Source organism: Micropterus dolomieu, linkage group LG01 (genome assembly GCF_021292245.1).
Source record: "Micropterus dolomieu isolate WLL.071019.BEF.003 ecotype Adirondacks linkage group LG01, ASM2129224v1, whole genome shotgun sequence".
In the NCBI taxonomy this organism is placed as follows: Eukaryota; Metazoa; Chordata; class Actinopteri; order Centrarchiformes; family Centrarchidae; genus Micropterus; species Micropterus dolomieu.
The window spans coordinates 45169702-45193122 of NC_060150.1; the positions used below are offsets into that span (position 1 = coordinate 45169702).

Below are 23421 nucleotides of genomic sequence, written 5' to 3' on the forward strand. Positions count from 1 at the left end.
TCCAAGCAGGCGCGCGCGCACACACACACACACACACACACACACACACACACACACACACACACACACACACACACACACACACTCACTCTCACACACACACAGAGGACTTAAGGATGCGTCATGCGTTGGGACCTTGGGCTGTCACACTCACATGCAGGGACCCGTGTGGACTGTGGAGCGTCCACTGGCTTTGTGTCCACAGCAGGGCCAGGGGCCACACATGCACACACAGATATACACACAGTTGCAGCCTAGTGTCACGGTCAAGTGTGGGGATCTCAGAAAAACTCGCGGGATCAAACGAGACTTCAGAAAAAAACAAACACGGAGGCGGTCTGGCGCCGTCAGCTGGTTGCACAACAAAAGAGAAAAACTGCGGATGAACGTGCGGCCGAGGAGGCAGAATCAGCGTGGCTCATTCATTTTGTACATTTTTACAACATATTGCGGGTTTATGCTTAATATTCCATCGCCGTCCCTTTCACACGGCAGGATTTCAAGTTGTCAGTATCAAACATGTTCAATATTGGGATCAGAAACAACTATCCAATCTGTAACATTAATATTACGTCTTTAACACACTACAGGATCATTTGGGCCGACAACATGTTCAGACCAGAATCCAGAATCTGCCTAATTATCCTCTAATTACGTCTAATAATTGAAAAGAATTAATCTGACAATTATTTTCTCAATTAAGCCAATAAAATATCAGTAAATATTGAAAACTGTCCATCACAGAGTCCAAAGTGACGTCTTCAGGTGTCTCCATTTGTCCAAAACCAAAAAGATAATCAGTTTACAATCATGTAAAACTGAGAAAAGCTCAACAAAACAGCAAATATTTGGCAAGTTTGCTTAAGAAATAACCTAAAGAGGCTAATGGATCAACACTGTAGCAGATTATTTGTCTGAAATTCTACTTTTAATCGTCTAATTGTTGCAGCTCTACGCTTAATAACTAGCTCTTCCAAATCTCCAGTAATCACTTGTCTTTAAAGTTAGTCAAAGAATAATCAAATCATAACTGATAATAAAACACAGCGTTTGCTGTAAATAACTAGTGAAATGTATCAATAAGTTTCAATAAATATTTAATTATTAGCTGGTGACAGAACATGTTGCTCTTTGTTTCTTTTCTCTGGATCGTTTGAGTTTTTTGTTATAAAATAAGCGGTTTGATGACTTGTGATGTTTGTTTTCGACACTTTATAGAGGAAACCAATCAATCAATCAGTCGTGAGAATAATCCCACGTTGTAGCTTGTTGCTTTGTGAAGCTACAACCAGCGAATGTTTACTGTCTTCACTCAATTAATAAAACTAATGGCTCATTAATGATTAAAACCAGACCTTAATCCATTCACTGTTTCAGCACTAGTGACACCTCGCTCCCCGCCTCTCACACTTCGCTCTAATTAAAAGGTTAAACTGTCAAATTCAAACAGTTTCTGAGCTGCAGGATGTATTAAACGTCATGTTTCTTTTGCTTGTTTTCATCAGCATCAGGGCAATAAGTGACATTTTCACTGCCCTTTAGCACAACATGAGGTCAATTTTCTACTTCTATCTGTTTTATACATCATTATAAATGAATTATAATTAAGTTTTGGACAGTTGGTTGGATATAAGACATTGAGGACGTCTCTTTAGGCTCTACGAAACTGTGATTATTTTCCCACATTGTATGGACTAAAAGGTGGTAAAACTGATCAAATGTGTTTGGAAGTTTGTTTTAGAAGACGTGCGATCATAAGACACAAAATGTAAAAACAGCAGAGTCTGTAAACTGAAGCTGATGAGTTTGGGGTTGAGGTCGATCAAATAAATATGCAAATTAGCTTTTAAACATTAAAAAGACCAGAATGGGATTAAAAGCCGCTTAGAGTAATTTTTACATTTGTCTAAATTTTACTAGGCTTGTAAATTTCTGACTTTCACCTGTTAGAGCTCGACTCTGATTGGCTATGGCTATCACACTGTATTTTTCAGATTTTATTGTTTGTATTGATAATAAAAGATGGCTGGCGAGGGAGCAGTGAAGCAAATCAGTGCAATTCCATTGTTTGCCAAGTTGCAGTCAGTGAAGGAAACACATATTACACACGATTGATGTTATGGTTCTTTTATTTGTTTTTAAATGCATGCTCTGCCCTCACCGCAACTCCAGGCCTCTTAAATCCCCAGAAAAACTGCATTTAACCGTTAACGATGGAGGCTCGTCAGGGTGAGGGAGCGGTGGCAGCTCCAAAGTTTATATAAAGCCATCTGCTTTAGATCAAATGTTCGCCACATTCATAACTTTAAAGTGGTCATATTTATGCTCACTTTCAGGTTCATCATTTTATTTAGGGGTTGTACCAGATCAGGTTTACATGGTCTCATTTTCAAAAAACAACATGTTTTTGTCATACTGCACATTGCTGCAGCTCATCTTTTCACCGTGTGTGTTGAACGTTGTTTTAGCTACAGAGTGAAGCATCTCACGAGCCAATCGGAAGCAGAGTAGGGCGGGTCCTGACAAGCCGGTAAACGTAGCTTTGGTTCAGCTGTAAATGTTCCCGAACTACACTGTGGCAAGAGTTTCAGGCCCCGTGTCCTTTCTGACTTTCAGACTGCAGGACAAAGTGACCCAAATCCTTACTTTGTGAGTGTGAACAGCCCAAGTCACATGGAATCGAATCTTTTCCAGTTCGGATTTGGGCCACTTTCATATGTGGTCCAAATGAGATACAGATTGGATGTTTTAAAATGTGAGTCTGGCTCCACAAATGCCATAATTAAACATGTGGCTCTCCTTCTTCTCTGTCCGCTATCATCTGCTCACAGAGTGAAGAGAGAGAGATAGAGAGAAAGTGAGTTGTCGGGCAGATGTGTTGTCCAGCGCCAGGAACCACAATGAAAAGGACAGAAAGTTGTGAACATTTGTCATAATTCAGGAGAAATGTGAGCCCGGGACTAAACCGTGAGAGGAAAATTAAATAGAGAGCCTAAGTCCCGCCCCTTCCGGTGGACCACCATGGGACCTTACTTCAGAAAAAGTATGTACGGTAGTCAGCGGCAAGAGACAACTAATTTTTTTATCCTGTTTGAATTGTGCTCTGAATTATACATATTATGATCAATTTAAAATATATATTTCACAGTCAAGAAAGTCGCAGTTTGATGTAAAACCGTTGAGTTATAAGACTGTGAAAATACATAATTACAAAGACCACAAACACAAAAGTTGCCTATGTGATGTCGTAACTTTTTTTCTCTCAATGACTCATGCTAACGTTACTGAAGCTAACGTTACTGAAGCTAACGTTACTGAAGCTAACGTCACAGAACTTACATGAGAGGATGATGTGATAAAAGGACCAGGTTGGATTGAACACAGTGAGACATATTTCTGTGTGGAACATAGCCAAGTTATCTAATTAACAGCAACCAAGCAATAAACGTTAGCTAGCATTACCGCGCTAACACGTTGGTGACGTATATTGTGCGAGCCGAGAGATGTAGCTCGTAGAACAGTTTTATTACAAACTGCAACTTTCTTGACAGACAAAATATCTTTTAAATTGACGAACATCATGTGTGTAATTCAGGGCACAGTTCAAACAGGATAAAAAAATAAGATGTCTCTCGCCGTTGACTACCGTACATATTTTTTTCGAAATAAGGTCCCACGGGCCGGAAGCGGAAGCAAGTGACTTAGGCTCTCTATACGGGAGTCTCGTGTGAAAATCAGGTGGGTTAGCAAGTATGAGCTAACCGTGGCTAACCTCTGTGGCTCCTTGTTTACTTCTGTAACAACAGCGTGCTGCTGCGTCTGACATCGTTTTATTGTTCTGCAGTTCACACTGGAGTCTGATATGGGCCACATTTAAACAATAATGTTAACTGTCGAACAAAAAAAATCGTAATTGAGCATTAAGGCCTGCAGTGTGAACGTAGCCAGAGTGGTGCGGATAGGTTTCGGGAGTAAAGGCTGGACTACAATCCAGCTGTTTTCAGGCAGTTCAGGAGCAGTGTTTTTTTATCTCCCTTTGGAGATGACTTTTTCACTTTGCAAACATATTAAAAGGCACAAAAAAAAGGTGTATGACACTAAATTTACTTGCTATTTTTGTGCACTAGTACACTGGTTGTTTTAAATGTGCTATAAACTCAACATGACTTATTTAGCCCTCTGGTACACTGAGTTACATTAGGATTTACATTTCTAACACTCTAGGCTAACTTGACCCCCGAGGAGTACATGTGTAAATACTTGTAAATCATTTTTTCATTTAGTGTTTCGGAACAACGAATTTACAGTCATCAATAAAAAAAAATCTTAATAACTAAATGATCATGTTCGAGGTAAGTTTTTAAAAGTTGCTCTTTTAGAAAAAAATTTATTCTACGTCTTCATTCAAAACAGAGCAGTTTAAGCAAGTCTAACACATCGATGGAACGTATACATACAGTTTCTCTATATTTAACTGACTGGTATCTATGTAACGTTATATCAGGATATTGATTTTCAGTGAATCAGAAAGCCTTTGATCAAGTTTTCAGTGACATTACACAACACACCCACAGATCCAGCATACAGCTCCGCTCACTGATGGAGACCGACGTCATCTCAAACAAATGACTGACGGCTGCTCTATTTTAATAACCCATCAACAAACACAGCCCTCACCGAGCTGTCACTGGTTTGTTTCCCATTTTAAACTGGAAACACATGGCTTTTGTTCTGTGACATGTTCTGTCAAATTTTAGCCTACATTACTGACCAACCGGGGTCGGCATCAAACCGCCTTTGTTGCTCTGGTAGAACAGAAAACCGTCACGCACCAAATGTCTCGTTTACTTCTTTTCATCAGATATAAATGAGAATTTTGCTATTTTATTTGGCCAAAGTTGTTGTGCAGCTGCTTGTTTTTAGATGAAATCTAAAAAACGAGTTAATATAAAATCACATTTAGGAGTGAGCACTACTGAGATATCAGTTTTAAAAGCATTCAAATGTCAAATTTACCGACCATTCCTAGTTTGATGATTGGTTGTTTGTGCGCTTCTTGATTTTCAAGAGACAAGTTACATCATTATCTAAACCCCTCCTCAAAACTCCCAGCTGCAGGACTCAACCAATTCTTAGAGGATGTTTTCTCTGTAGGTCTTCAACTAATTATTATTTTTCATTCTGAATTAATCTATCCGTTACTTTTTCTGTTTAATCATCTACTCTATAAGAGCCCTTCGCTTGTTCAGGTCCAATCTGACATCTTCAGATTTCCTCTTGAAATAATAAAGTACTCACTGGAGATTTATTCTTCAGGAGTTAAATCTTTGATGTCGCCACCTGAAAGCTACAGAATGAGGACAGACGTTGAATTTAAAACATCTACTTTATATAAAAATAAATCCACTGATGCTTATAAGAACAGCAGAGTACCACTAAAACTGATCTCTACTGACTCTATTACACCACAAATTTATATTTACTTATTATTCATAAACTAATTACACACTTACTCTTATCACAGCTTTGCCTGCAGAGGTAATATCACTGATCAAATATCCAGAGCAGCTTTATAACCACTTTGTTAATCAACTTAACAACACAACATGGAATAATTAGAGTGCTCATGAACCTCCCTAGTAAAGATGTTGATTCTTTTTTTTCTGTGTGAGGCAGCATTGCAGATACAGAACAACAAGGCTGCACTGACCTGAAATGCACCGCTCTGGGCCACAGATGTACGTTGTTGTTGTTGTTGTTGTTGTAAGTATGCACAAACAGAAACTGGGCTGCCAGGGTGTCAATGTGGGGAAATATAGAAACTGCAGTGTTGCAATTTCCCAAATGTGCAAGACTTTGGAAGTGAAACTCCACAATGCTCCAAACTCTTAATAAATATCCCAAAACTTTAATCTGATGTGAAATGTTTAGAAGGAGGAGAGAAATGTGCCGTCAGTTTCATGCCTGAGCTGCAGATTAAATATGCATGTGTGTGGACGTCCCCTCATTTTAAATCACTTTCTTTCTCCTGGTCAGACAGTTTAAAGTCATTTTCCACAGCACGCCTCACACAAACCCTGCTTCAGATTCTTCCTTTTTGGCAAAAAACACAAACGAATCTCCCGAGGACATTAAACGTAAGCATCATGTAAGACTTTTAACAGTTACTTTGCGGTCTGCTGGACATCTCAGCGCTAGACTTTGTTTGCTTAGACGGCTCCTGAACCGCTGGGGCAGTTATGCAGTTAAAGCTCCCAGATTTCCTCCTCCTATCATCCAACGAGTCCGTCGACAGCCTCGTTTGTCCCATCTGCAAGTCAGTCTGCATAAGAGCGCCAGCTAAATGCTCCAAAGCGCTCCAGAACAGCGCCTTAATGCCTAGAGGTCACAGTAATACGGCAGAGATGATGTGATTTAGGCGACACTGAGCGAGGGAGCGGGAGAGAGGCTTATCTGCCAGAGCTCGGCTGATTGCTGCGTTTATCTAATAAACAGGTGGAGCGCTGGTTCGACTTCTCAAAGACGAAGATTGAAAAGTTTCATCCCGCAGCGCCGCCGTCGCCGCCCATCAAATCCGACAGGAAATTGTCGCCTGGGGTTCAACACTCTGTATTTCAATAACCCTGATGGATCAGTGTCTGTAAACAGAAAGCAGACGTCTTTGTGGATTGAAAACTTTGTTAATCCTTCAGAAGACTTGTTTAACTTTGCTATCAGTAGTTGTTTTGTCGACTCGCGGGACGTCTCCTCTTATGAATTGACTGTACTGGAGCTGAAATGATGAGTCAACATGATCAATTAATCATTTCAACAAGCAAAAACACCAAACAGTCTCTGCTTTCAGCTTCTCAATCGTCCAAATTTGCAGCTCCCCCCCCCCCAAAACATTTTCTTGATCTTTTACATTTTCAAGATCAGGAACTTCACAAACAAAGAGATGATTTATAGTTTGGTTTCTAGCTTTTCAAATGTTTCTTTTACAAAACTGTTTCTGAGCTTCAGGATTTTCTTGGAATAAGTGGCCAAGGTGCTGGAAACATCTTGATCTGTGTACAAGATGTTATTTAACCCAAGGAAATCATCAACGGGGTGATAAAGTGAACATTAATCAAGTGCAACTGCTAATTCTACATCCTCAAATGAGAGGATTTTCTGCTTTCTCTGTTTTATATGACTGTAAACTGAATAAGAACTTTAACTGACAATTATTTCCATCGCAGATAAATGTGCAAATTATTGTATCGATCAACCGATTTGTCGTTTGGTCCATAAAATGTCAGGCAATGGTGAGAAATGTCAAATGCAATTTGGTGACGTCTTCAAATAGCTTGTTTTGTCTCACCAACAATCGATAATTTCAGTTTACTGTCACAGTAAAAAAGGAAAAGAAGCAAATACTCACATTAGAGAAGCTGGAGATATTATTTGCTTTAAATATTACTCAGAGTGATTAACTGATTATCAAAATTGTTGCAGTTTAATTTTCTGTTAGTCTACTAATCGACTGATCGGCTAATTGTCTCAGTTTAGTACAATCTGAAGACATCGATCTGAGCTCGGGGAACTTGTGTTGTGAACTGCACGATAAAAAAAAAAGAAGAAGATCCATTTACATTTACACAGCCTCACATCCTGCCTCTCATAGCAGACAAGGTTCTCGCCCTCTGTTTTTTCGATGAGCTCCAGTGACTGAAGCAAACACCGACGCGTCCATCGCAGTAAGAGACTGTCGGACTTCATCCCGCTGTGATCCACCAATAACACTCCTGACAGTCCTACACACACACACAACCACACATGCACCTGAATGTTTGGAGTGTTTCATGCTGTCTGACGTTGGGGTGTGACGTTTCCACTTCCTCCTGCCGTTTCCATCATTAATAACATCTGCCAGCAGCAGGTTCTGCTCTGATAAACACTCTCGGCTGGATTAGGAGCTCCAAAAGGCCTGCAGCTGCCACAGCTTTACCTCAGCGTGTGTGTGTGTGTGTGTGTCACTGCAGCGAGAGAAAATAAAAAGGCTTTTATGATTGATGAGGCCGATCAGAAGTTTAAAAAAAAAAAGGGATCGGTTGATGTATCGAGGTTCGACTGCTTTCTGGGGATTTCAAAGGCTAGTGCTGGTGTTGTTTTTGGATTAAAGCATCAGATTCCTGTCTTTGCGATTATTTTCAATCTGTCAATCATTTTCACAATTAATCGATTAGTTGTTTGGTCTATAAAATGTCAGAAAATTGTTTCCCAAAGCCTAAAGCGACATCCTCAAATGTCTTGTTTTGTCCACAACCCAAAGATGTTCAGTTCACTGTCACAGAGAAGCAAATAAACCAGAAAATATTCACCTTTATGAAGCTGAAATCAGAGAATTCTGACAAAATGACTCAGAATGATTAATCCATTATCGAAATAGTTTTATAGTTGACAACTAATCGACTAAGAATGAATGTGACACTTTCCATGGCTAAATTATTCTGCATTTGCTCCAGAACACACACACCTTTGAAGCTGCACCTACTACAGCGTCATCCTGGAGACACTTGACAGTATTTTCCAGCTGCACGTCGCTGCAGGTTTCACTGCAGACCTGACTCAAAGTGACAGACGTAGTAAAACTGAATCTAAATCTCCACCTTCAACCGCACAACGTGTGATCTTTTTTTTGCAGCAAAGCAAAGCGACATAAAAAAAACAAAACACGTTTGTTAAGACAAGTTACAATTACACACATCTGGTCTGTCTCTCATTAACACCTCTGCATTCGCATTCATCCACAGTAAATGGACATTTCAGAGGCAACAGGGTGGCTCACATCCAGCGTGTATCTAGGCGTCCTCCCTCACAATGTAGGCCTTCCCCAAGCCTGTATGAATAAAATATGCCATGCCATGCATTATATAAGGCAGAAATGCTCTGTTCCTATCTGAAACAACAGCAGGGTGGACTGCTGTGATTGAGACTCAATGGTCCATTTAGCAAGAGGGAGTGTTTGTTGTGCGTGTGTGTGTGGAGGTGAGGATGAGGAGGAGGAGGAGAGAGGGAGGCAGGCAATATTCCCAAGCATCCTCCTCATCCTCAGATGCTCTGCAGGCCCAAAAAACACAAGAGGGCTGAGATCAGGGGCATCAAAAGCCGAACTGCCCCTCTGTGCCGTCACGCTGCGTTGCATCGCAATGCTATTATTAAACCCGACCACACACACACACACACACACACACACACACACAGGTAGGCTCGGCTGATTGTGTCAACATCTCAAGGTCAAACAACGGGTTGCTTTTCGGACCCAAGACGGGCCGACGGCCCGGGCGGGTGTGTGTTTTTTAAACAGCACCGCCGCGGAGACAAAGAGCAGCGGCCGAATCCCGCAGTGTGTTCCCGCTCTGCCCTCATCCTCTCCCGGCTACAGAGAGCTGGCCAGGCCGGTCCCTGGCTGACAAACATCTGGATGGGAGGAGCGGGAGGAGGAGGAGGAGGAGGAGGAGGAAGAGGGGGGCGCAGGAATGAACGGTTAGATTCCGTTAGTAGGAAGGCTGCCGGTGTGGATGGGGAAGATGATGATGATGATGATGATGGTGGTGATGAGATAACGGGATAACGACGGGAAAGAGAAGGAAGGAAGGAAGGAAAGAAGGAAGGAAGGAGGCTTTATTCGCCCCAGTATTATTCACGTCTTACCCTCTGACAGCTCCAGCTCCAGCTCCGCCAGCCGGGCTCGGATCTCCAACGGTATCGGCGACGCCTCACGGTCCGCCATTCGGCTTGCACCGTAGAAAACACCTCCCCGGTTGAACTGCTGCTGCTGCCGCCTCCGCCGCCGCCGCCGCTGCTGCTGCTACTACTCCTCCTCTCCTCCTCCTCCTCCTCCTCCGCTCGGAAAGGGAGAGCTTCTCCTCGGCGGCCCCTCCTCGGCGGAGGCGCGTGAAGACTACGAGGCGTCGAGGGAGAACAAAGAGGATAAATCTGGGTCTCGGTTTTAACGGAGGCCCGCCATGACGCCCGGCTCCTCGAATCGGTGAAGACCCCGGTTTGCTCGCTCGGCTCTCTACGCTGCCGCTGCGGTGGTTGCGTTGCTGCCTGTGATGATGGTGATGGTGATGAGGCTCGCGCAGTCAGCGCCGTTTGCAGCTTCTTGCCGCTGGTGTCACGTGACGGAGGAAGGAGGGAGGGAGGGAGGAGGCGGTGCCGTCCGTGGTCATCACCGGCAGGGGGCGCGGCGAGCAGCCACACCTACAGACCGGAGTGAGGGTGTTTGTCGGCGTTTACACCTGCACCACAAAACCTGAATTTAACTCTTTTATTTACATTTAAAATAAAGTAGAATTTTAAATGTATGATCTTTTTTATTGATTTAATTTTTTTTAATACCGATACGAAAAATAAACTAAAATAATTTTATAAAAATACATGTTTTTGTCATTTTTCTTTAGTTTAATTTGTTTCATTGACTTGCTTTGTTTTCATTTAAATCATATTTGTTCAATATGTTAATCAATAAATAAAGTTTCTTGGAAAAACTGATGCTGAAATAAATTAAAACAATTACATAGAATTAAATGTATATTGCCATTTTTCATTGGTTTAATTTATTGTTTCATTGACTATTACAGAATAATTTTCTGTCTATAGAGTTAAAAAATCAGTGCCTTTGGTGTTCTCATCAGTCAAAAGCTGGGAAGTGATGGTTCAGTACGTTTGATACCCACTGTGACACATCCACCAATGTGTCCCTGAGCAAGACAACTTAACCCCTAGTTACTCCAGAGGCGTGCGACCTCTGGCACATTTTTATATATCTCTCTCTCTCTCTCTCTCTCTCTCTCTCTCTATATATATATATATATCTCTATCTCTCTCTCCCTCTCTCTCAAGCAATTGTAAGTTGCTTTGGATAAAAAAGCGTCAGCTAAATAAGTAAATGTAAGATTTCCTCTTAGCACAAGGTCACTGACAGGATGTTGTCTCAGAGCTTTCAGACACAACTTGTGGCCTTTATCAGGAGGTGAAAGTTGGTTCCCTGTTTTTCCAGCCTCGACCTTCCTTAACAAACATAACAAATACATCATCATTTATCTTAAGCAGAACCTAATGGTGCAAACATTAAGGCCTGCACACAAAAGAAAACATATTTTCAAATCATTTTAAAACAAGGGAATCTCATTGTATATTTAGGCTGACCTGTTCTAATAAAAATGCTCAAATGTTGGTTTATGTGTGGTTTACCTGATCTAATCATGCCCAACGTCCTGCTGGATGGAGTCAGAAGAAAAATACCAGGTTTATTTTTGTGAAGCCAAGTCTGCCCGTCTTCTCTGTTGCTCTGGCCGTTGCCTTTTAATGCTGCCACTCTTTATTTACCATCTGCATATGGAAACTAAACCTCAACAGAATAATCTGATTAATATTAAAAGGTCAAGCTTCCTTTAATTAATCAAGTCCAGTATGGCTGAACTGGCTAATGTGGCAGTGACACATTAGTGAGCATCTATTTGTCCTTCTTAACGCAGGGTATTTCATTAGTATTATGCATCACATTCATTAGGCATATGGCCTTCCAGGAATCAAATCATCCTCACTGTAAACAAGCGGAGGGGCCACATCATGGAGTAATGGCTGTTACGATGTGGCTCATCTGCCCTCTGCTGGTTATAAAAAAGAACCACAACCAGAACCGTGAATTCACCTGTTAACGGGCCTTTTCTGTTTTCTGGGTGTGATAGTGCAGCAGGAAGCAGAGAATGTCTTGTAGGGTATTTAAATAATACATAAAAACAAACATTTTAACTTCAAAGGCACTTCTTTAATATTTGTTTATTATGTACACCTGTACAAAGTAACATGTGCCACAACCATGACTGCTCTTTCTCCATGACAACATTTAAAACTGTATATTTTAAACAAAAGAGCACTGGACTCAATCAAATTCAAGTTCTCAAACACGTTGTGCTGTTTATGTACACCAGCCAAAAGCATGTTTCCATTCATGGGACGACCTGAAATGTGTCCCAAACACTGGACGTTTTGACACCGACGTACATCAACTACACTTCTTTCTCAACGCCGGTGAGACTATAAAGCTTTTACACACAAAAGCACCCCTGTCTAACATAAATTAAAAAAATAAGACATAAATAAAAAAATTTTTTGAGGGGAACATACTTTCAAGTCCAATTGGATTCCTGGACTAGTGAGACCAAATCAATAGAGTTCTGATCCTCCTAGTACTCACTAACACACACTGGACCTTGGTTCATTACAGGCCTGGACTTCACCAACGTCTGAAAATGGAAACAAACTGGGTGACTAGCACTAATATTTAGAGAAAAAGCATCGTGTGTGCCCACAGCGGACTAAAGAATAACACAGATGTATGGGGGGGGGGGAAGGTCATGGCGGAACATCCTGTACAGCGAGAACAACATCAAATGCACACAGACAGCAGGAAAAGAAGCGCCAATGCTGTCAAAGCAAATCAAGACTAAATCAAATCAATCAGAAGAACCTCAATAAACTGATCTGAACTACAAACCAAGAAATAAAACGTAACTTAAAATTGCAGATCAACATTTACAGATTCTTTCCAGCTTCCTCTCTAAAAACTGAAAAGTGGGATTTAACCTCCTGAACGGTTAGAGACCGCAGACCCAAACAAGCCGGTCCTGTCCTGATCCAGCCAGACCCCCGACACACACTTCAGTCTAGATCCAGACATGAATGTAGTTCATTTAAAGGCTGTGATATCCTAATCCTGCACTGTGAACGTAACCACATCACTCTCTACACTCAGATTACTCTTCAGAGTTCTTAAACAGCTGGCAAAAAAAAAGAAAAGTTTACAGTCTTTTTCTCCACTCAGTTTGATCACCGTGGCATCAGAGCTGGTTCGGACGCTTGACCCGGATAGGTCAGGATGTGCTCTGCCTCAGGAGAGGCGTGATCAGCGGACCGCACCGGCTCATTGGACGATGCTCTCTTCTGGCAGATTTCGGCGTAGCTCGGCTTCTTGGACTCCTGGCCAATCAGAGCACAAGGTGGGGTCAGAGTTTACAGGATAACAACAGAACAAATATAAAAATATTTGTCCTGTTGTTAATGCTCAGACTTCTTAAATAGAGCTTTACAGGTCAATCTTCCGTATTGTCCATAACTATGTACATCAAAATACACAGACAGAAACACAAGTTAGTAAAGATCACCTGAGTTGTTGTATTTGTGGTTTTCTCTCTTTTTGGGTCCGTAACACACTTTAGTACACCGAAAAGTGTCATATAAATCAGATTGTTATTAATAAATCATCTTATTACTATATTATTGTTACCTGGCTGCTCGATGCCATTTCCAAATAAATGTATTTTGTTTAGTACTTACTGATAATGAATCTCTGAAGCATCATTTTCACTGGCATTAATAATGATAAATAAAAACTACATCAGTGATTTCCTGTATTAATAACATGAAATTCCATTTTTGGGTTTGACCTGGATGTTTTGGAGGGACTGACGGACGTGAGCACAGATGGACAGAGATTCAAGTCCAATTCAATTTCAGTTAAATTTCAAGGTGAAATGTGCTCATGAATAAAAATAGGAGAAATTCAACACCATGAAGTAGTTGGAAGTCTTACTGTGACTGGTTCCTGTGTAAGCTGAGCCGGTTTGGCCTCACCGGTAGTCTCTGCACGCTCCTTCACTTCCCTATGGAGAGCAGCAGAACAATGTCAACACACACACACACACACACACACAGCTCTGAACATAGCTGGCACCATGACAACTGGGAAACTAATACAAGTTCATATGAAATAGTATTAAGAGCGAGGCAAGCAGGAGGGCTGCAGATTTAATCATGTTATAAGTAAAAGTGAAGAGTAAAAAATAACACATTCAAAGTGTAAATCATTATCATCCAGCTGCGGCCTCAGGACACTCACTGCTGTGAGACAGGCGGAGGCTCTTGTGACATCGTTGGCACTGCTGCACAGAGGCTGCTGCTTCTGACTGGACTCTGATGAACAAAACAGAGTTCAGCCGTCAGTGCTGTCCATGATAAGGTTCTACGCTGCCTGGGCTTTAAATATGAGAAGAGATTCTGTTACCCTGTGGAGCATGAGACTGTAAACAGTGCGTGTGTGTCAGACATAGAATGAGATTTGGTTACCTTGGCATTGCTGTTAGCTGCAGGTACCGTTGCTATGGCAGTGTTTGCCGGAGGAAGAGGAGGGAAGCTCGTCAGCCCGAGCTCCAGAGGAGGCGACGGCTGACGAGGAGGCGACTGACTTGGTGCATTCTGTAACACACACAGTCTCAACATAGAGAACTTTACAAACACTGATAATGTTCACTGGGGACTTACAGGATTGTTTCCAGCTGATTTGTCCCATGACCTCGGGTTCTCTCTCCTCCTCTGGCTGAAGTTTCCTCTCCTTCAGAGCAAAGAGCACAGCAGAGCAGTGATGTTACTGCAGCTCAGACTAAAGGCTGATTTTTAATTCTGCATTAAAGCGTCACTCCACTTACTGTACTCTAAATGTTAGTGTGTGTGTGTGTGTGTAGGCACAGAGGGACTCCGTATGTGTGCACTTGAAGAAATGTAATAATTGTTTACAGGTGCTGCTTCCCAGAGCAAACATCCATTAACAAAGAATTTAACAGAGACTCCACAGCCTACATTGCAGCACCCATAGCTTTAGCTACACCAACATCTGGATGATTAAGAATTCACCAGCGGCCCCTGTTACCCTCATTTTATGGTCTTTGAAGTTTTAGGATTTGTTGTTTCTACTAGTTCTCTGCTTATTTAATTTTCTATTTGTGTGCTCATATTTTTCATTTGCTTATATTTTCCCAGCTGAATCGTCACACCTTTGATGCTGCGACGGCCTGACTTCCCTCCTTTCAAAAGGGGTTTACCTCACACCTAAATTTATTGACAAGAGTTAAGATTTTAATCTCCCATTTGGGTTCTTCCACACCTGTTTGGTCCTGTTCTAACACACTCAGTTTCTACCTGTTAATCATTATGAAACACAAGGTTACAGACTCAACTAGAGATGCTCAGAGAGTCAGTTGTTTCTTTGTGAGCTCTGTGACTCCAGGAAAGATAAACAAACACACTCGGACAGTAAAGCGCAAAATGACCTGCTGTCATTTCCCCATGTGGGGCCATGTAGCGCTAGGGGTGTGACGAGATCTCGTGCCACAAGAGATTAAATCATCATAAGAATTCTCATCAGTAAAAAGCTGTCTCGCGAGACTCACGCAGTTGACATTTTTCACATGCTGTCAAGCCACACGTTAAATTCCTCACGCAGTGAAATACAAATGTATAACTGATATGACAGACTTGCAGAGCTAAAATGGTCTGAAGGGGATAACGTTACTACTAGCAGATCAATAACGTAATGCACAGCAGAGAATAGGGAAGGTAGACTTCTCATTGAATGACGACTTTAGTCTCGTTATGACTGTTTTCTGCACATGTCAGAGAACACACATATGTGGGAGATATTCTGAATGTGCAGAAAGTGTTGAACATGAACAGAAAACCTGCTGAAACACAGGAGCTCTTAAAGTACAGGAAGTTATACCTGAATAAAAATTTAATAATTTCTTATTGAGGTGAAAATGGGCCACAATCACATTTAAAGAGGTTACTTCCCCAAGCAAAAACACAAAAGATGAGGGCAGACTAAATCATGACTCAGCAGGGATTCTACATGAGAAAAGTTGATCTACAGGAGAGACAGATCTGACAGCAGCACAGCAAATGCACTGCAAATAATCTGTTACAGTTAGGCTATTCCTAAATTGTGTGTTTCTCTTTACATAAATTTAAAAGAATCAACATAAACCGTGACTGGCGACCTGTCCAGGTTGTACCCTGCCTTCACCTGATGTCAGCTGGGATTGGCTCCAGCACCTTGCGACCCTGTACGCGGGATAAGCGGTTGACGATGGATGGATGGAACATAAACCGTTGCAGAAAAATTCATCAGAATGTATGAAATAAAGTCTTTAATACTCAAATCTTTTATATAATTCAGCGATGCACAGCAATGCACTAAATATTTCTTAAAAATAGTGTGAAATCTCGTCTTGTCCTCGTGAACCCAATCTTGAATCTCGTCTCGTGGGTTAAGTGTCTTGTCTAGGGCTGCAGCCAACGATGATTTTAGTATTCAAAGCTTCGATAGATTATTTCAACGATTCATTGATGCATCGTTTAAGAAGTACTTTTGCTTGGCGGCGGCAGTTACATGCTAAAGTTACTGTTACCTTGTCTGTGGTCCGCTGGCAGAACACCGGCTGCTTTTTGTTCAGGTGCCGTCATGCTGTTGCCGAGGCAACATAAGTTTTGTTTTATGGCGGTCGGACTGTGACATTACAGAGTTGTTGTTTTCTTTAGCTTGAAATAATCCCATACTTCGGACACTTTCTGCTTTGTCCCTCACCGTTTTCTCTCTCTTCCTCCACTTTGCAAACAGCTGCATTATAATCAGGTCGTGTTCACAGCGTAAGCGCGATGTGCGACAGTAATAAATGTCCCTGCGAAACACTGTGCTGTATAGTTACATGGGTTAAACGAAGCATCAATGCAAAGAATTTGTGTCGAAGCATTTTATTATAATCAATGAATCGTTTCAGCCCTAGTCTCGTCACACCCCTATGTAGCGCTGATGAGGCGGGATGACATCATTAAAACTGTCCAATCAATGAGATACCGATACAGAGATCAGCCACTGTTTGTAAAACATGGGTTTGAAGAATTAAAGGGAAACAATATTGTTTCCTTTGGTCTGCTACAAATGAAATAAACTACATCCTTCCGCAACATTATTTATCATGCCAGTGGAAGGACAGTATTAAATATATTTAATCTAAAACCGGCATCACAACATGTGACTGTCAGGAGGAACTACATGAACTGTATTAGTCATATGAGTGCAAGAAACTAACAGCTGTACTTGAGACTGAAGTCCCGAACTTCTTAAAACAGGGCTGAAGTTTCGTTACTTTCCCCGGTCAGAAGACGGTGACGCAACTTGCCTGTTGGGCTCCGTCCTTCCCCCTCTGCTCTGACGGCGCACGTTGCCCTGCGACCGCGCTCGCCCCGGCTTTGTCGGAGAAAAGGAGCGCTCCGGTGGTGCATGCTCCGATGAGGAATCAGTCTGATGGGACTGCCAACGCTCTCCAGAGTTTGACCACCTCGAGCCTCTCCTGGAACAAATTAATTATGATCGTCAGCCAGTGATTATTCACGATGACAGCAATATTTTCACATCTAATAAATTGAAAGTCAGCAATTATTTACAGAGTAACAGACAAAAGACAGAATGATAAGTATCTACCTTGGCTTGTGGGAGTTAAAAGGTTTGAAGTTGGAAGCTGCTGAGAATCCATTCATGAAGTCATTCATCAGTGTTGAAGGCTGCTGACAAAAACAACAGCTAAATCACACTGCTCATGAACTATCAGCAAAAACAGGTTGAAGAAGGGAGAACAGAGCGACTGTTCACACATTCAATGAGCCATAACCAGCAACAATATCTATTCTTACTCCGTCCCACGTTAATGCAGTAAGCACAGCTTCATGTCATACAATGTCAACATGAAATGACTCACCTCCGCACAGTCTTGGTATCCTGCCGGAGCTGAAGCCCACACCTCATTGGCGAAATCATACAGCTGTTGTGCTGGCATGTGGGTGGGCCACGGCTGCTGGAAGGTGCTTAGGGGGAAGTAGGAGCTGTAATGATTGCTGCACTGGTCCAGTTTCGAGGGTCTGTAGCCATTTTTTGGAGCGTAGGAAGTGACTGCCATGGTTTTGGCCTTTATCCTCGCCATGATGGGCTTTCCCTTAAACACCCGAACCTCTTCTCTGAGGTACTTATAAGCCTAATGGCGTGCACGCAGACAGTGACATGTGACTGAAGAAAGCAGATTATGACACAAACATCTAAAGCAGGGATGCACCAATCTGACCTTTTCAGTCTCAATATCAATGCCTGGATATCGGCCAATGCCGAGCGCTGATCCTATTCCACTGTAAAATGAATACTGTGAGGAAGAGACTGGGAATTATTCTTTTATGTGTAAGGCAACATCAGCCTTGATCTCCAAATATATCTCCGAACGGCTGATCCCTTGTTTTTACATCCCTCCATGCAATGTTAGCTCTCCCACCTAAATGTTCAGGTCTACCAGAAAACTGTTGTCGCATCAACGTAATTGAATTGAATAGATCGACCCCCTTGTCACAATACCCAATCCAGCTATTTGAGTGAGTGTCGGGCCGATATGTGATGTCATTATCAAATTGGTGCATCCCTAATCTACAGCATTACTTGCATCGATTACAAATAATAATGTCCCAACATTTTAGGCTGTATTTTACCTGTTGTGCATCGGATTCTGATTTGAATGTGATGAACCAGTTATCGTTGCTCACAAATTCACATCTCAGGAACTTGGGCAGGTCCTTGCCCTCAAAGAGAGCTTCCACCTCCTAAACAACAACAGTAACATTAAACACACAGAAACTGTCTGGCTTTTTACCAGCTTGATGACATGAAACATGACACTCATCTTGGTCTATGAGTTAAGGTTTTAGTCACAGCATCTACAGCCGTTCCACCGTTTGAGACGATGTAAAGACAGTTAATAGTTTTGACTTGTGAAAACAGCAGCTGAGTGAAGGAGAGGAGTTGTGTTGGTGCGTTAGGCGGACTCTTGCCTCCTGAGGTGTGCTGTTGGGGATCTCACGCAGGATGACAACACATCGACTCTGACAGGGCCGGACCTTCTGTCCACACGGAGCCACCTGGACCAGCGGCAGGGCTGTCAGCCAATGACAGAAGAGCAACAATAAACCACATTTATCACTCTCAACTTAATATTATTAAAAACTTTTTTTGTTATTGTTCCATATCACTATGAGTGGTTGAACTCGCAGCATGACGAAACGTTTCAACCAGAGTAAAAACTTTAACAATTAATGTCAATCAGACATGCATGTGCAGAAATGAACACTGACATTTCAAAATGTCGGAGATGAGGTCCAGGTCTGTGCTGAGGTTCTTGATCTTGTCGAGACTGGCCAGAGTTGCGATGGAAATGTACTGGTCACTGTCCATTTGAGAGTTGAGGTACAGGTCATTGCCAAGGTGCTCCCTGTGAAGGGACAGAAGGGTCTGTAAGAACAACCTCTCTTGAGGAATGTTTGCGGAGGTTACCAAAGGTTATGACATGTCGCACATGTTGGACAAATCACCAACAAAATAACTGTGTGAATTTCCTGACAAAAAAAAAAAAATGGCTTTGGATTTAAAATCATATGGGGGTTGTGAGTTGTTACCTGGTCAGGCAGGTCTCCAAAACTGTCCTCAGCTCTTCTCTGATCTCATCTGAAATCAACAAAAGTCATTACCACATCTGAGCTGACAAAGTTTTACTTTGTAAAACAGTAATATAACCTTGAAACAAAGCATCTTAATTGGGCCGATACCTGTAACAGGTGGTTCACTGGGCTCTCCATTAACTATAGGAGCTTCGGATGTCAGCGTCTGGTACTCTAGTGTGCTGGGATCTGCCTCCACCACAGCCTCGGCCAGGCCCATTTTCTCCAGCTGCAACTCTGGCAGGTATCCTAAAAATCAACACACAGAATTTTATCACCACACCATAACCACTCATTTGCATGCAGACAACAACATCCATGGTGTTTTTATCTTATTCAAATAAAAAATTACAAGCTCTTCATCACAAAATAACTCCTGAAATAGAGTGAACATGATAATGATGTTTTAGTTCTGGGATCCAGTCAACAGTAACTCCAGCCTACCTTCGTGATTGGTCAGATCGTTAGCGAATTGCAGCCATGGCTGCGGAGCCTGCAGGTAGGCGGGGCCAGGAACGTCCACGGTAAAGTTGGGATTGGTCCATACCTCAGCATTAGGGTTCAGGCTAGGGGCAGCAACAGGTCCCTGAAACAAAAAGACACAATGTGCACAATATTAATCTAATATGAAAAGATAAGTCAGATGTATTTATAAGAATTCTTTGAGTGACAGAGTCATTTTAAAAGAACAAATATACATGTTAACAGATAGGACAGCGGTTTTAATGAATAAAATCCACCAAACTAAATGTTTAATCTCACTTAATGCTGATTTGGAAAAAAATTTAAGTATTACAGAGTTATTCTCAGATGTAATCAAATCATACCTAATTCAGCTTAAAGATCAGGTGTTAACACCTCGTCCAACTGAATTTTGTCTACAGGTGTCCTTTTCAGATAATAGACCCTCAGCATTACTGCATTTTCATTTCTTATCTCATTCTTACAAAACTGACTACATATCAAGGACGTCTACGTTAACAATGACCACTCATTATGTAATATATCTTTGTAAAGAGTCAGTGTGTTTGTATCAATAAACAGTCATCTACTGAGCCCCTCCGAACCTCAAGCCAAGTTTTTCTTTACCTGAATCACATTAAAATCCTTACTATTTTTTATTTATTTTTTAATTAAATTGAAGGCTTTCACTGAACCCAACCGTCTCACATGCTGAGTGAAAACTTACAGACTGACAACAATCGGTGTGCCAGTCCCACACACAGGGTCCCTGAGGCATCACAGTGCTGAAGGGGTAAGCTCCCAGCAGAGCCATAGAGGGCTGGAGCTCTGAGACCAAGGCTGGGATCTGCTCCGCGTTGGTGCCCGCCTTGCTCTCACCCTGGCTGGGCTCGGCCTCAGCCGCCCCCTGGGCCCACCCTCCGCAGCTCTCCTCTAGACCCAGCTTGATCCAGGGGTGGGGATAGAGGCGGCAGATGGAGGAATCTGCGTCCTCTCCCAGCAGCTCGGACACCATTTCCCTCATCCCTCCTTCCCTCTCTCCCTCCTCAGCGGTCGCTGAGAGCTCGTGACCAGGGAAGTGAATCTCGTATGACGGAGTTGAAGCATAAACATCGATCTGACCTGGGTCCACAGTGATCGTGGTGTGGTCCTCCTGGCAGTCCAAACCCGAGGTTTTGTGGTTCAGACAGCTGAAGTCATTAGGAATCACGTGTGAGTCACAGACGCTGGTGTCAGCATGGACCTTGACGCTTTGGCACGGTGTCTCTGTGGCTGAAATATTGAGAGTTTCTGGGGGAATAACGCTGTCAAGTGCAGGGTGCTCCTCCTGCGTCATTTCCATCTTCAGCTCATTCATTTCCTCTGACTGAATTCCATTTAATGAATCTCCAGCTTGAGGTGAAAAGTCAGCAATTTCATGCTGCAGGCCGGTGTCGACTTTAGGATTCAAAGATTCAAAGGAAACACTGTAGGTTAATAATTGTGGGGGTTCAGAGGCTGTGTGAGGCGTGCGGGGGTGCTGATCTACTGTATCTGCCGATTCATGATTGATTGGCATGAAAAAGGGCAGATCAGCTGCACGAGTCCCCTGTGCAGCTGCTGTCTCTTCGCTTTCCTCACACATAAGTACTTTCTCTGGTGGATTTAACTTCAGTTGGATTTGTCTGCATCCACTTCCAGTAGTATCAGTTTCAGCCTCTGGACAAAAACTACACTCACCTTCCTCAGAAAATGTGCACAGAGACGACGAAGAGGGAGGTGGAGTTAAGGGAGTAGGAAGAGAAAGCTCACTTTCAGCTGGAGGAGGATGTTTGAGGCTTGTATTTACAGGCGCACAGTCATCAAGTAACTCTAACAGGTCACATTTTCCATCACTCGTCTCTAGGAGAGAGGTGTTTTGGCCTGTTTCAGGTAAAACGACTGTAACGTCACCTCCCTCAATATGTTTGCTGTTCTGACACATTTCTGGCTTTGGTTTTTTGACGGCCTGTCTGTCGTCTCCGCTCATGAGGACTTCCTGAACAGGCTCGTCATCCAAAGCATCTTCAGCTTTCTCATTAGACCTGGCATCCCTGTGCTCAGATTCAGTGTGTACATGTTCAACATCTTGACTAGGATGTTTAGTGCTGCTCAAGTTAAATGTTGGATCGTTTGAATTAACATCTAATATGTCAGATGTGATGGAGTCAGACTGGCAAGATGTAGTTTTCAAGGAGAAGGCAGTCAGGTCAGTGGGCAGGGAAGAGACAACTGGGACGGTGGAAACTGAAGACACGTTGGTAAGAGTTGTATCTGCTGTGTCACTGTAACAAACATCACCTTCCTCGCTGTAGCTTCTGCAGATACTCACAGGGAAAGCCTCGCCCTGCAGGGAGGTTTTATCCTTCTCAGTCTGACCTCCAGAGAGAGGCAAAGCAACCTGATGCAGAAGATTGCCCAGAGGGTTAAAGTCAGAATCCACACTCTGCTCCAATTCTTCCTCCTGGGATTTAACCACCGGTACCTTGGTGGCACTGAAGCTTCCCTCTGCTGCTCTGTGGACGCCTAAGTACAAACTCTCTTCCACTAAACACACACTCTCCACGCACACACACTCCTCTGATCCCTTCACAGTCCCCGCCTCCACACATGCTCTTTCATCTTTGTGTGATGTCAACTGGATGTCATCCCTGGACTCATCTGTGTACTTTGCAGCTGTCTGGCAGTAAAAGTCTTCAGGCTGAGGGCTGTCCTGTGTGGACGCCTGAGGATGATCTTTTATATGATTGGTGGCCGGAGGCAGCGGGTCACACAGAGGCTTTACCAGCTGTGGAGATACAAAAGGATGAGGTGAGGTGGTCTGCGCTGCTGAGAATAACTTTTCTGACTGTTCTGCAGCACGTGATTGCGCTGAAGCGGGTTCGCTGGTCATTTTAGATTCTGTGACATACAGCTGGTAACAGGCTGTGGGTGCCTCTGCGTGTGATTGGCTGGAGACCGGAGACTCCACTATGCAGGGCAGAGCAGCTGTTTCTACTTCAGCTGTGTGCAGTGAGTGTGTTGCTCCAGCTGTTTGGGATTGGCTGTGGACATGGTCGTGTTCAAGGTCATCTGCGTCAATGGAACATATGCTGTAGAAGCTCCTCGTCCTCGTTTCGAAACCTTGACCCAGCGTTGTTGCAACGACACAGACTTCCTCTCCTTCTTCCTCCTCATACTCCGGTCTGAGGAAATCCCGCAGTGTCCCTTGACACACGCTGACCGGTGACGGCGGCTGGTCACTTAAAACCTCACTTGCTGTGACATCACCCTGGAAGTTAGCAGACAACAGCGTGGTTGAGCGACAAACAGCCGGATGGTTTGTGCTGCTTCTCCCCATTTGGGAGCGGATTGAACCATAAAGCCCTGACCGTAGCGTTCTCCAGAATCTTCTGTCTGACCGGACTCTGTGTGAGCACCTCCATATACGGAGCTGGTCCACAGCTGGGCCTGGCAGGGTGTGTCATGCCTGCCCCTGCGTCCGTGTCTATATGTATGTTTGTGCTGGTTGTGATAATAATAGCCCCTTTCTCCTCATGAGCGCTCGCT

At 43.0% G+C, this 23421-nt stretch overlaps 2 protein-coding genes across 7 annotated transcripts in view; both read right to left on the bottom strand.

Moving 5' to 3' along the window:
- Positions 1-10317, bottom strand: part of LOC123967426 (disco-interacting protein 2 homolog C-like) — an 80751-nt gene extending 70434 nt beyond the window's left edge. For all 6 annotated transcript variants that reach the window (XM_046043544.1, XM_046043538.1, XM_046043550.1 and 3 more), the window contains exon 1: positions 9676-10317. In XM_046043544.1, the coding sequence (XP_045899500.1) occupies positions 9676-9754 (79 nt within the window). In that variant the 5' untranslated portion in view covers positions 9755-10317. The remainder of the gene's footprint in view (positions 1-9675) is intronic.
- A 1458-nt stretch (positions 10318-11775) lies between these two features.
- LOC123982887 lies at positions 11776-23212 on the bottom strand. Its single transcript, XM_046068876.1, has 15 exons — positions 20582-23212; positions 19837-19978; positions 19501-19641; positions 19351-19399; positions 19030-19166; positions 18730-18833; positions 18391-18501; positions 17619-17891; positions 17345-17424; positions 17043-17213; positions 14350-14419; positions 14155-14283; positions 13928-14001; positions 13622-13691; positions 11776-13008 (listed from the first exon to the last, which is right to left on the bottom strand). The coding sequence occupies exons 1-15, from the start codon at positions 23210-23212 to the stop codon at positions 12859-12861; spliced, it is 4332 nt and encodes a 1443-aa protein (XP_045924832.1). The 3' UTR covers positions 11776-12858.
- Positions 23213-23421: the final 209 nt, after the last annotated feature.

What these genes read in the sequence shown, in the direction of transcription:
- LOC123982887 (XM_046068876.1), bottom strand. Translation starts at nt 23,212, where the DNA reads ATGGGGAGAAGCAGCACAAACCATCCGGCTGTTTGTCGCTCAACCACG. An exon ending in ACACCGATTGTTGTCAGTCT is followed by an intron (nt 19,979 to 20,581) that starts GTAAGTTTTCAC and finishes TTTTTGTTTCAG; the next exon opens with GGACCTGTTGCTGCCCCTAG. An exon ending in CAGTGAACCACCTGTTACAG is followed by an intron (nt 19,400 to 19,500) that starts GTATCGGCCCAA and finishes TGTTGATTTCAG; the next exon opens with ATGAGATCAGAGAAGAGCTG.